General features: G+C 43.7%; 1 protein-coding gene across 1 annotated transcript in view; it reads left to right on the plus strand.

Moving 5' to 3' along the window:
* DOCK5 (dedicator of cytokinesis 5) overlaps positions 1-13,816 on the plus strand; it is a 211,730-nt gene that overhangs the window by 154,175 nt on the left and 43,739 nt on the right. Inside the window, exons 28-35 of the mRNA XM_059372023.1 lie at positions 877-975; positions 3,956-4,050; positions 5,498-5,576; positions 7,301-7,401; positions 9,627-9,685; positions 9,998-10,152; positions 10,794-10,879; positions 13,071-13,230. Of these exons, the coding sequence (XP_059228006.1) occupies positions 877-975; positions 3,956-4,050; positions 5,498-5,576; positions 7,301-7,401; positions 9,627-9,685; positions 9,998-10,152; positions 10,794-10,879; positions 13,071-13,230 (834 nt within the window). The remainder of the gene's footprint in view (positions 1-876; positions 976-3,955; positions 4,051-5,497; positions 5,577-7,300; positions 7,402-9,626; positions 9,686-9,997; positions 10,153-10,793; positions 10,880-13,070; positions 13,231-13,816) is intronic.

Here is a 13,816-nt window from a genome sequence, read left to right on the forward strand (position 1 = left end):
GAGATCATGACCTGAGCCAAAGGCAGATGCTCAGCCAACTGAGCCATACAGGCGCCCCCAGAGAGTATTCGTTCATTGTTTTTGTGTTTAGGAAGTCATTCCTTCCATCCCCAAAATAGCTGTATATTCATCTTCTCAATGCCAATTCATTTAAATAACTATATAAATAAAGAGGGTGTTCCTCCTAGATATTTGCCCTTTGGCCAGAAAATTAAGTGTGTGGTTCAAATGTGATTGGATGAGGGGAAAGCACATTGGAATATGTAATGCCTGACTTCAAAAATATAAATCGATGCTAATCATCAAGCCCTTCAGTCCCTTTCTTCAAAACCCGTCTGTAATCACACATGCATAACATGCTGGCAGGAACTGACTGAAGGATTCTGGAATTGGAAGAATGGCGTTGAAGTGCTCTAGGTGGGAGTACTCATTTCCCTGTCTCTCTGCTCTTTGTGCTCAGTTTTACGATCTCTTTTTTCTCCTTGCATTCCTCCAAATTAAATCCGTGCTATTTCAGACATTTCTCCACGGACTACAACTCTCAACAAGAAACTCCAGGTCCTCAAGTCGTTGTCCTCTAACCAGTGATCTAGCTGAGATCTCAGAGCCCATGTCTGCTGACCTACAGGATTCTGCAGGTCATACTGTTAAAGGGCTGAGCAAAGCTCACCACATTCCTTAACTCAAACCTGGAAGGAAGTTATTTTAAGCAGAAACAGCAAAGTGTGTACCTTTTAGCCTTTGGAACGCACAATGTTTCCAGGTTGGCAGGGTCCCTGTTTTGGTAATTGGGTGGCGACAGCCCCGTGCACAGATCTTGTTTTGGCATCTGGGGGCCTCAGGGCTGTTGGCTTTGTGTCTCTTCTGTCCTTCCAGGGGAGCTTTGTTGCGTGCATGATTGCCATCCTGCGGCAGATGGACGACAGCCACTACAGCCACTATATCAGCACTTTCAAAACCAGACACGACATCATTGTAAGTTGTCTCTGCTGGGTCCTGGTAACTTTGAGACCTCTTATATCTGGCCAAAACAGAAACAGAAGTGAGCGTCCTGACTCCAGAATTCCCTCCCACCCGCCTCCAGAGCGGCGCGGCTGTCCACAGGGACGACAAAAAGGAAAGGGGTGATGCGTGCTTTCTCTCTGTGATAGCATTTGAAGACTATAAACATGCACCAGGAGGCCCTCACTCATCCTCTGAGTCTCTTGTATTTAGAGAAAACCCTCCTTTGGGACCATGTGGGAGATCTTTTTTGCTCTCAGAAAAGCAGTGCCTCATTTTCGGGGAGAGGAGTTACATCATGGCAAGGATTCTGTGCACAGTACTGCTTCGGAGATGCGGTTGGTGTCATCCTTTTCAGTTGTCCCTGGAAGGGGAAACAAGAAGAAGTCATACTTGCCCCTTGTAACATCTATAAGGTGGTATTTGCCAGGGCAAATATCAGTCACCTTCAGTTGACAATATTCTGTTCTCTTTGATTTTCAACAAAAAAATTGTTCTCATGATAAGTAGTCGACATACAACCAAAGGTTGCCCAAGACGCAAAGTTCGGCCTCTGGTTGCTTCCCCAGGACCCTTCCCCTTAGGGAATTGTTAGTGGCTGTTAACAAGTCCCTGAAAATACCCTCTTACATTATAAAGCAGTGGGCCATACTCAGCTGGATCAGCAGTCCAATGTCCTGTTGCACTAGTCCTTGCTGTGGACAGTCTCCCACAATCCATGCATGTTCCAGTCTTCTTTATGCTCTAGATTTTCTACTTTGTAGCTATATGGTACTGGTAGTATGTGGCCTGTGCACCCAAGGGTATCCAGCTCCTTCTCTGCCAGTCACTTTCCTTTCTGTGAGGTCCACATGATGGAAAAACACACAAGGAAGAAAGTGCTGTTGAACAGTAGTGGGAGTCATAGTAAGACTATGTAATGGTGGTAGTAGTGGGTCCAGTGATCTACTCCTACTCAGTGAACCAGGGGGCCTAATCTGGAGACCTCCATGAGCCTGCAGTTAAGCCACGCTCTGGCAGGCAGCCTGGTGCTGGGACCTGCAGTGAGGTGATGTGTCTGTGTGCCTGCAGAGACCAGGGGCAAGAGAATTAGGAACAGAGAAGGGGAGGGGGGAGGTAGAAGCTGAGGTAGCAGCGTTTCTCCTCCACAGGCAGGAGGCGGAGTCAGATTAAGAACACAAGCCCGAATATCCGGATCTGGGTTTGAATTCTGGCCATTCTGCTTCCTTCTGTGAAATTTTGGGCCAGCTATTTAACTTCTCTAAAGCTCAGGTTCCTTGTCTATAAGACGCCACCTATTTCAAAGGTTAATGTAAAAGGGTATCAATTTGGTGAACACCTGGTAATCACCAAGCTTTGTGCTTGGCCTGAGGTTAATGCCTAGGCAGCTAGCTATTTACAGGAGTAATTTTATTCTTGTCGTGTAAAATAAAGTTAACCCCAAAATAGTCTAGCAACTCTTTAAAAACTTCCTTCGGAAAGTGTAGAAGAAGGAAAGTCATACTAAATTCAAGCTCATGCCAATTTGGCTCCATTGAGTAAGCAAAAATAAACAGGTTTAACTCCTGTCTTTCAGTACAACGGTAAGCTCCTTCCCCTGTATTATCTAATTTAAAAAGGATTAGTATCCACCTGAGGGAACTATGGTTACCAGGGGCAAGCCTGAGGGGTATAGCACCCACTGTCCTTTCCCTCCCTCCTGCTGCCTTCTGAGTAAATCCTTCGGAAGAATTTGGGAAGTGGGAGATCAAGTAAGGCCTGGGACAATCTCTGAATTACCTTTATTATACCATCACTCTTTGTGATTAAGTTAGTTTACCAAGAGTTGAATGTAGAATCAGCATCAGGAGTGAATAACCAGCCTCTAAATTTAATCCTTGCTTCACAAACCACAGATTCTTACTGACTTGAGAGAGTTAATAGAATAGTTGAGAAATTGGTGAATTTCTCATGAACTCATGAAATATGGCCATCTTGAGGATAGAAAAGTTTGACGCTCCATTGACTGTGGGAAGAGTCAGGGGTGACACACTCGTCACAGCGAGGTTTGTTCCCATTCCCGGTGCTGTGTGATGTCTCAAGTGCCGGAAGTCGGCCATCTTGCCCACTGTCACAGAGGAACATCCTTAGAAATAGAACCCAGGCCGCCTGCTTCCCAACTCCTGCATTCCTTCTGCTACATGATGTAACTCATGAGATAGAACCGTACAATTTAGTGCCAGAGCAATTGGCCTGGGTTTTCAACTCAGGAATCCAAGTGGAAAATGTCTAAATTTAACTAACTAATAAATAAAAAGCTTTCAAAACTTTTTAGCTTTGAATTTCAGTCCAAATTGTTCTAAGTTGCTTTTTGCTCACAGTCCCCTTCTGAGTCGAAGAGCTGTTCTGCAGATACTGAGCTGCGTGTTCCTTTGTTATTAGTTATTACTGTTGTTGTGACCCACTGCTGCTGACACTTTGGAAGGACCCTTTAGGCCCCTTCCCCCGGGCTACCATGGGAACGTTCCTGGAATAGGAAGAATCATGACTTTGCTTTTTATTTATAGTAGGTTTCTTCTGTTCTAATAATAATAAAGGAGAATTGGGCTCAGAGTTACAAGAAATATCACAATTGCTGATAAATTCAGTTTCAGCGCAGTAGATCTGTTTGGACAAACTCGGCAGCAGAGGCCTAAAAACACCATGGCTCTAAATTTGGGGTCCAGAACCCCAAGTTCTCTTTCCCGCTCTCCAACTGCCCAGTTTCTATGGCCTTAAGCAACTCTTTTACCTTTTCACAGCCTCAGTTTTATCATTTATAAAATGTGGACAACTTTTCTGTTCTTGTTGGATCCCTAAAAACCCTCATTAAAAAGATAGGCTGTAATCGTAGGCAAGGGACATCTTGTTCTGAAGCTGCACTCCCTCTTGTCACCTAGTTTTCCCCCAGATGTTCCTCTGTTGTTCTCTGCAGGACTTCCTCATGGAGACTTTCATCATGTTTAAGGATCTGATTGGAAAGAATGTCTATGCCAAAGACTGGATGGTCATGAATATGACTCAGAGCCGGTATGACACCCTGGGCCAGGTGTGAGGCCTTTGACCCTGAGTACTTGGTTCTTGTGACCAGGTGACCAGTTATCTGACCTTCAGGGAGTGCTGCTAAATCTCTTGGTGGGACGCCATGCTCTGTAGAGTAGGAAGGAGCCTCCTGTTCCTGGGATGCTGGTTCTGGGATCATGTTCTTGCCTTCCCCTGGGCTGTTGCAGCTGTCCTGTCCCAGGCTTTTCGCTCAGGTATAATCTCCTCATTGCCCTCCTGTCCACCTCCTCCCTGGCTCTCCCATAGCGCCCTTCCGTGGCTCCCTGTGGCCTTCATCATCATGACAGGACAGGCGTCTGTGGCCTGGGCCACCCTGCTATTCTACCCTTACCTTCCACTATTTCCCTCGATAGACAGCCTGCATTCCCCTGCTCCCTGAACATGTTCTGTGCTTCCTTTTGGGCTGCTGCTTCCACTCGCAGTGCCTTCCCGCGTAACCAGGCCCTGGCTGTCAGCGTGCCACCATTGAGCGTCCTTCTCAAATGCCATCTCCAGAGGAAGCCTTTCTGACCCGGACGTGGCCTTCTCTTCCTTTGATGTCCTGTACCCCTTTGACAGCCCCTCCGCCAAATTTTCCTTCTTCTTTGTTGGGTCATGGTTAGATCTATAGGTTGCAAGTGACCCTCACCAAGTTGTAAACATCTTAAGACCAGGAACCCTCTCTTTCAAGGCAAAATCTAAAAGCCAGTGCTTGCAGTTATACTAAGTATACTGTTATACTCCGTATACTCACTCAGTATAAAAATACTCAGTGAATGGGAGCAAAATGAGCTGAATACATATATCTTTTCAGAGTTTGAGAATTTTATGTGTATGTGTGTATATACATACACACACATTTATAAATATATGTAAATTATAAATATATATAAGATTTCAGAACTGTACATATAATATATAATATATAATCATATCATATTATATATTATATATATCATTATATCATAGTTATTACATGATATATATAATATTAAGATTTCAGAATTTTTTGGAAGAAGTAAATAAAGTAAATCATTCTAACAATTGTTAACTCCACATACCTGATTAGAAAAACCCTTCTCTTCTACATACAGGTTAAAGAAAAACTCTCATTAGTATCTCTAGATTTGGAAAGACAAGCATCGCAATAGGGTTGAGGAGCCCTGAGGCTCCGGGGACCTGGTTGGTCATCCCAGCTCTACCCTCAAGTGGCTAAATTGTGATGCAGCCTTGAGTGACTCTTGTAGACCGTTCTAGAAACTGCACTTGAGTGTCCTGGGCCATCTGCGCTGGCGTTGGTCTTTGATGACCTCAGTGGAGCTGATGGTCTCATGTTGCCGAGTCCAGGTTTAGATTGCTTTGGTTTTTCCCGTAGGTGGGAGATGTTTGGAAGAGCAGAAAGTTGCCTTCTTTATCTGATATTTTCCTCCCACAGAGTTTTCCTCCGTGCAATAAATCAGTTTACCGAGGTTCTCACGAAGTTCTTCATGGATCAGGCAAGCTTCGAACTTCAGGTAAGCGTGCTACTCAGCTAGGAGGCTCCTTGAATTCTCAGCCACAGCGAAACAACTGTGGCATTTTGGAAAATGTCACTTCAAATTTTATCATTTTCAAGCACAGTTTTCTTATTTTTTCTCCTTTCCCTAAAGCACACAGTCCTGTCACTCCATCCTCCAGACACAATCAAGTCGAGTTTTTTTTTTTTCTGTGTGTATAACTAATACAGTTTGTTTTGTTTTGTTAAGATCTTATTTATTTATTTGACAGAGAGAGAGAGGGAGGGAGAACACAAGCAGGGAGAGTGGGAGAGGGAGAAGCAGGCTTCCTGCTGAGCAAGGAGCCTGATGTGGGGCTCAATCCCAGGACCTTGGGATCATGACCTGAGCCGAAGCCAGATGCTTGACTGAGCCACCCAGGCGCCCCAACTAGTATAGGTTTTTTTTTTAAGATTTTATTTATTTATTTTACAGACAGAGATCACAAGTAGGCAGAGGGGGGGGGGGGAGGAAGGCTCCCTGCTGAGCAGAGAGCCCAATGCGGAGCTTGATCCCAGGACCGTGGGATCATGACCTGAGCCGAAGGCAGAGGCTTTAACCCACTGAGCCACCCAGGTACCCTATAGTACAGGTTTTTGTTTGTATATTTGTTTTTAAAAAAGACTAGTAGAAAATATGGCTAAGGAAAAAGAAAAAAAAAGAAGAAAGACAAAAAGTCCTGCCTTCTGCTGTTGCCATGAACACAAATACACATACACACGTGTGCCTGCAGACAGTTAGTTCTCTGCCTGCATGTGGTTTCGTTTCTCAGGGGAGGCTCATATACACACTTGGGTGAAACAGGTGGCCCCTCGCTCCTCCTGCATTCATCCGACAAATACTAGAGTATTTTTGGGCACAGGGCACCATTCTAGGCCCTGGGGAAGACAGACAAGGTCCCCGCCCCCATGGGGCACACAGTTCATTGGTGATGTGCTTTTGCTCTGTCCTGTGGCTTTGTTTGTATCTGTGAACTGTAGAAAGTTGTCAGAAGAGGAGATTAGATACGCATTTATATATACATACGTGTGTGTGTCTGTGTGAGCTACAGTGGGGTGTCTGTATTTGCTGGTTAGACATTACATATATATGCCAAGATGCAGTCAAGCTGTGCAGTTCCTTGGCAGCATTAATATGATTTTTTCGATCATCTTTTCAATGACACTAAATGTTTTCACAGGACTTTTAGTGGCTGAGTACAGTCATGATTTATTTAACCGAGTTCTTCTTGTGAACGTTTAGATGGTTTCCATCTTCTGTCATTTAAATAACACTGTGAAGGCCTTCCTTGCTTTAAATAGTTTTAAATACCCATGATTATTTTGCCAGGATAAAGTCCTAAAGTATTTACCATTTCAGCAGCTTGGCAGAATTTGGGGGCTTTTGATACATATTGCCAAACTACTTACTATAAATAGGTGTTCTTCCTGGCAGCAGTTTTGCCTTATCTCGGGAGTAAAGACAAATAGAGTAGTCTGGATTTAAAAAAAAAAAAAAAAAAAAAAAAAGCCTTAATAGTAAGTGTTAAAACTTTCAGGGCTGAATAATTGAAACATGAGATAGAAAATGGGGTCTGGTGGATTTTATTTTGTTTTTTTCCTTACTCCCTGTGAGTAAATGTCTACCATGTGGCACTGTTTTACTCTGACCCATATTAATGTTATTTTCCATTCCTTTTCTCCCACACAATCAATTTTGAGCAGCTCTGGAACAATTACTTCCACTTGGCAGTAGCATTTCTCACCCACGAATCCCTTCAGCTTGAAACCTTCTCTCAAGCCAAGCGCAACAAAATTGTCAAAAAGTAAGTGTCCTCTTAAATTTGCTTAAGATTGGCAAGGTGATTCTTCCATTCCTATTTTTTTTTTTTTTTAAGATTTTATTTATTTGAGAGAGAGAGCATAAGCAGGCGGAGCAACAGGCAGAGGGAGAAGGAGAAGCAGGCTTCTGGCTAAGCAGGGAGCCTGATGCAGGGCTCAATCCCAGGACTCTGGGATCATGACCCGAGCTGAAGGCAGACTCTTAACCGACCGTGTCACGCAGGCACCCCAACTGTCACAATTTTCCTTAACTGGAATCCGTACTTGGGGAGGCACCTGGGCTGGCTAGTACTCCCGTTTCCCCAAACAGTGGCCTATCTGCCGGCATCATGCTCACATTGCCGGCACAGCACCTCTCTCTCTCATGCCATGCTGTTTCACCTCTCCATCGCATCAGCAAAGGAGCCAGGACTCACACATCCCCTAAAAATCCCTCCAGATTCCTGGCTCGGAATTCAGTGTGGACGTATGACCAAGAGCGATGAGAGATTTAGGGAAGCTTTTCATCGCTTTCCTTTCCAGTCTGTTTCAGAGTTCACGGAAAGCCTGGAAACTCAAGGCTGTGTAGTTAAATAGAACATGAGAAATGTGTCACTTAAAGGCTGTGAAATTTGAGCTCTGTTCTCTTGCCGGGATGTCTGGGATTCTTGGCAAATTATTCGGTATTTGTTTACCTCTGGTTTCTCCCTAAAACACTGAGATTGGTGGTTTAGAGATTGAGATTTAAATCTCAAAGATAAAAGTAAAACCGGTTTTATGGATTTCCCTGTGGGGTAGGTATGGAGACAAAACTGATTTTTAAGATGGACGTCTTAAGCTTATTGTTTAGACTATCATAAATGACATAACTTCTCTTAAGGATGGATTTAATTTGGTTAAACAAGGAAAAGTTAGTTGACCCCAAGACTGGTGAACAGAGTGGCTACTTAGGCTTAATGATTCTGGTTTTGATAGGTTCAACTATGGACAGGCTATATAAAATATATATGCATATGGGCAAAGGTGCACCTTGGGAAAGCATTTTTATTAATGTTACAGAAACACAAATCAGTTTTTTTCAAGATTTATTTTTAGTAGAAGTTGCACCAACAACAGTATTAATGAATAGAAGTAGTTACCATGTATTGTTTATTACGTGCCTGACATTGAGTACATATGCTTACCTAATATAAATAATAAAATTAGATGTTTTGTTATATAGGAATAGTAAGAGAAGTTTGTTTTGTTTTTGTACGGGAAGTCTTCAAATAAGTATTTTACGCTGGTTTCTGAAGGCATTTACAAAAGAGGAATTTGAAAACCGTGTTTGGTGCAGTGAGCAGAAAATGTTGAAATGCGGTTGTAGGATGGGCCATAGGTGCTCATTCGAGTTCCCAGGGAACGTTGGCCATATCTACTTTTGACCCACGCTGTTTCTAGTAGCCTCAGGCCTTTGTGTTCTTTAAGAGATATCCGGGTGATTTTGATTACTCTCCAGCCATGAACGACTGTCTAGATGACCATTTCTCTTTCTCTCTCTTTTTTCATTATTGACTCCTATAAAGAACATTTTCAGAAATTGGTTTCCTAATCACACCCCCCCAAAATACTAATACCACAGGTCTGCTACATGTCACATATAGTACTATGTGATTTGTACTTCACACATAAGAACAGTAAGCCTGCTGTGCCCTAAGGACCAACTTTCACCCCTCTGGGGACAGTACCCCTGAGTGCTGAGAAGGTGTATCTAGAGCTTCTCTCAGTGTGAGTACTTTGAAGAACGTACTGAAGTGTGGATAGGTTACTCAAATAAAAAATACGTAAAGTCAGCATGTTTGTCCGACATCAGTCACTTGACTATTTACATCATACCTCATTCCTCTGCCTTTTCATTAGCGCTTGGTATGTTTTGTTTTGTTTCTTTGCTTTAACAGTGGCCAGAGTAGTCCCCACCTTCTCCCTTCAGTAAGTTTGACAGTTTCGTTTCTAAGTTATTTTTCAGTGTTCACATGTGGCCCCCTCCTGCTAGTAAAGCCCCCCTCTCCATGTAGCCCAGTTCTCTTTGGGAGTTCTTTTCAGTGTTGACTGTATCTCGTAAAGTGACCTTGCCTCAGACCTGTCATAAACGTGACCGAGACGGGCAACAGGCCATTCCTACTCACCTCATCATTTTAATATATGAACTGATTTCCACTGCAGATCTTTTTCTTGTTGATGATCTTCCTAGGTACGGGGACATGAGAAAGGAGATCGGCTTCAGAATCCGGGACATGTGGTATAACCTGGGTGAGTGTGTGACCTTGAACTGGCCCATGCACAAGTCCTGTGTAATAAGCTCCCTGTGATGGGTTCTTCTGATCTAATTCCCAGTAACCCTGAGATTTCTTGGTCTATGTGTCTAGAAGTGAAAGTTGACTTGTAGGTCTTGCATTGTGACATCCACGTGTTATCAGAATGTAACATTTAGTCATTCACCTCTGAATGGAGTTGATTTTACCCCATGACCTTTTTCTTTTCTTCTGGCCCTTTGGAGGAACATCGTGACGCTTGACTTCCAGTGAAATCACTTTTTAATATCCTCATTTACCTTCATTTCAGGTCCCCACAAAATTAAATTTATCCCTTCCATGGTGGGTCCCATTCTTGAGGTCACCCTGACCCCTGAGGTTGAGCTCCGGAAAGCCACCATCCCCATTTTCTTTGACATGATGCAGTGTGAGTTCAACTTCAGCGGGAACGGTAATTTCCATATGGTAAGTGGCAGAACTGGAGTCTTCCAAATGCGTAGATATATAGGCAGCTCTTGCTTACTTTCTCTCTCTAGAGGGGAGCCGTAGCCAGAGTAATACAAATCCAAGTTGGTCTAAAAACTGTTTACATTTTATATTTTGTAAAACACTTAGAGACAGAATGGATGTTCTATCCCATGGCCTAGAAACGGCTTTTTTGCTCCATGTATTTCCTCAAACAGCATTGCATCTCTTGGTAATTAAAATTTGACATCATGCATCTTAGTTCTACCTGTTGCAGTATAGCTGGGAAAATAGTGCTGGGGATTGAGAAACTCATGCGGTGGTCTCTTATTTTGAGGTCTCCCTCAAAGAAAGTGGTCTCGTGTTTTGACGTCTCCTTCAAAGGAAGAAAGGCTGTTGTATTTCCTATAATGTAAAGCAAAGGACAAAGTAACATGAGTCTAGTATAGAGTGTTTCAATAGGGCCCTGGCACTTGATAAATGGAAGACATGAAGTATGATCTTTCCCTGTAATATGTTGGCAAGTGTTCGCAGTTCAGTAAAAGGGTTGGGTCGAATCTAGAAATGTTGGCTGTGTGGCTTATGTGCCTTCTTCTAAGAATACCTGGTATTCTCCTGTGACATTCTGACCCTGATTTCAGTTTGAGAACGAGTTGATCACTAAGCTGGACCAAGAGGTGGAAGGGGGCAGAGGAGATGAACAATACAAGGTCCTTCTGGAGAAACTGTGAGTATTTCAGAAACAAAGTTTCAAACTGATACATCATTTAGTGGTGGAGAGAAACAGCTTCTGCTGCCCTTCTAGAGGAGTTGAGAAGTCCCAGAAGCACAGGGGTCACCACCACAAATGGTCCTCAGTGGGGTTAATGGAGTTTCCACCATCCATTGCTGACATTTGTTTGTCTGAGTAAGTCAAATGTCCGTGTTTTCCTGGCCAGCCTGGCCCCTCGAGAACAGAGCAGATGGAGGAGAAGGGGAGATGTACCGAGCGATGGCATTTTGCCCAGTGTTTGAATCGCTGAACTTCACCAAAAGTGCTAGTACCTCTAATTATGGCTCCAAAGCCCCTTTTTACAGGAGAAAGGAAAATAAAAACATTTCAAAGTCTGCTTTACCTTTAAAAGTACCTTCTGGCCTGTAGACGGGCTCTAAAAACACCTGTCATATCTCCAGCCAGGCTGGTCTTTGCACTGCCCTACTCACCTCCCTCGCGTCTGACGTTTCCATTCCCTCCTGTGTTCCCACTGTCACCTCCACTTCCTACCCCCACACACATACTCCGCACACCCCTCCTGCCCTCTGAATTCTCCTTTGCATGTATGGGATCACAACATAAAAAGGCAGTTAATAACACTTGCGGGTTGGAATTAGAGAAACCCTCAAATCTCATTTTCGCCATAACCCAGGAGTGTGACCTTGGACCAGTATTCTGACCTCTCTGATGGCTTTCGTTTTTTCATCCACACGGATGGCCCACAGGCTTTGGTATTGATTGAGGACTCAATGAGGTGACACCTAAGCATGGTGTCTGTTACTGAGCCCGAACTGACGGGGCGTCACTACTGTGGGTTTGTGCTGGTCACCGCCACCATCTTCAGTCCACCATTGTCCAGTGCTCACTACCTGTGACAACCCATTTCTTGGATTCTCTAGCCTCTGGGATACCGACCAGCTGGTCACCTGTTGATTGGGCGTATGTCTCTGTCATTTTGTTGTCCATCTCTTTCGTGGAAGTGATGCACACTAGGCTGTGCGTGGGCACAGGGACTCCCAACTCTGTTTTCTTTTTTGTTTTTTAAGATTTAAGGAGCCAGAGCACACTGGGTGCTCAGAAATGGAACTGAATTGATGACTCAGCTATGTTTTCAAGAATGAGAACTCTTTCTTAGTTTGCTTTTCGTGGATGACAAGACCCGTTCCGTTGATCTTTTTATCCTGTTTCCATTAAGTTTACCTGTTTGAGTTTCAAACCCCACATTATCACTCTTGTAATTTGGATCTCATACAAGAATTAAATGGAGAAATTACATACCTGTACAGATATATATACACACACAATTTACAAATGATAAACTACCTTTTTTTTTTTAAGTCCCAAGCTGATTTTTCACTGTAAATTCTTTTTTTTTTCCTCCATTCTTCCTGAATCACTAACTCATAAAAATATGACTATACAAATCTCCAATGTTCAAGAATAATTCTAAAGTCTGGGCTAATTCTTTGAATCTATTTCTTTCTCTTTTTTTATCTTGTTCTCTGAGTTTTTTGTAGTTATCAAATCCAAGAAGCCCCTGTAGAGTAGATTTGCTATATTTGGGTCCAGCATGAGAAGGTTTAGATCAAAAATTTATCCTCAGCTTATTTATTTACAACTTTGCATTTCTGTTGTTGCCGTTGCTAAATAACACTTTCATCTGAAGAGGCACGTGTGGATGTATACTAGATTCCTTGTGTCCTCTAGATTGGGCACTGATCCAGGCCTTTCCAGAATGCCCGCAGGATGCTAGGGGGAAGTGCTAGGCTTCAGGGAGAATGAAGACATAAAAAGATGGTCCCTTTCAGTTTCAGTAGACTGATCAGATAGCATACATAAACCTTCTGGGCAAAGGTTCTTGTTTCTGTGGTATTGACAAATACAAAAGCAAAAAGCAAGTACAGATAGAAGTTCAAAGATGGGCATTGTGGGCTGGGATTTTAAATGACAGTGGGACTTGAATCAAAGCCCTGAAGACAATGTAGGACTTGAGTCACCTGGAGGGACAGCATAAGTGGAGCCCTGGATGGGATGGCCTTGCACAGGTGTGTGTTTCCTAGTTTGGCGCCACCTGCTGCCGGAACCTTGGACAGTGCTCACTAATGGTGCTGGAACGACAGATAATATGCAAATGCAGCATTTGTTTCTGTGTCCACTCTTCCAGCCTCCTAGAACATTGCCGGAAACATAAGTACCTCGCCACCTCTGGAGAAGTGTTTGCATTCCTGGTCAGCAGCCTGTTAGAGCACCTGCTGGACTACAGAACCATTATCATGCATGACGAGAGCAAGGAGAACCGCATGAGCTGTACTGTGAACGTGCTGGTAGGTGCTGGGCCCCCGGGTTGGCGAGAGGGCACCACTGGGCCACCCCTGCAGACGTAGCTCAGCTCTGAGTAGATCTCCCAGGCCCAAAGCTACCCAGGGGCCACCTGTATGGAGTCTGTATCCTACCGAGTTCAGCTGGAACTGCTGACTCAGCTTTGGACTCAGAAGTCAGCTCCCACAGACATGGGGATGGAAAGTGAAACCCAAGCCCTTGGCTCCACTCTTGCTTGAAGACCATCCTTCACCTTTTCCTCTGTCTTGTTTATATGTGGTTGCTTTGATGTTGGAAATGTTGCATCAGAAACACTATATCACGAAGAGAGAGTCTGTGGAGTCCTTATGGTGGTAGAGCTCTGTGGTCTTGCCTTTCCCTAGATATGTGTAGCCGGGTCCACAGATGTCAGAAGTTTAGGCTGCTTTGCATTCCTCTGCTTAATAGAAAGGAAGAGTCTGACTCCACTGACCCTTTGAGAGAAAAAAAAAAGACCACCCATTAACTGAAGTACCAGTTGGCTATCTGTTCACTTAGAGGGTTTCCCTCGTGTATTTTAGAGGCATGAGTCCTAAAAAATTTTTCAACTTA

This window comes from Mustela nigripes, chromosome 1 (genome assembly GCF_022355385.1).
Source record: "Mustela nigripes isolate SB6536 chromosome 1, MUSNIG.SB6536, whole genome shotgun sequence".
In the NCBI taxonomy this organism is placed as follows: Eukaryota; Metazoa; Chordata; class Mammalia; order Carnivora; family Mustelidae; genus Mustela; species Mustela nigripes.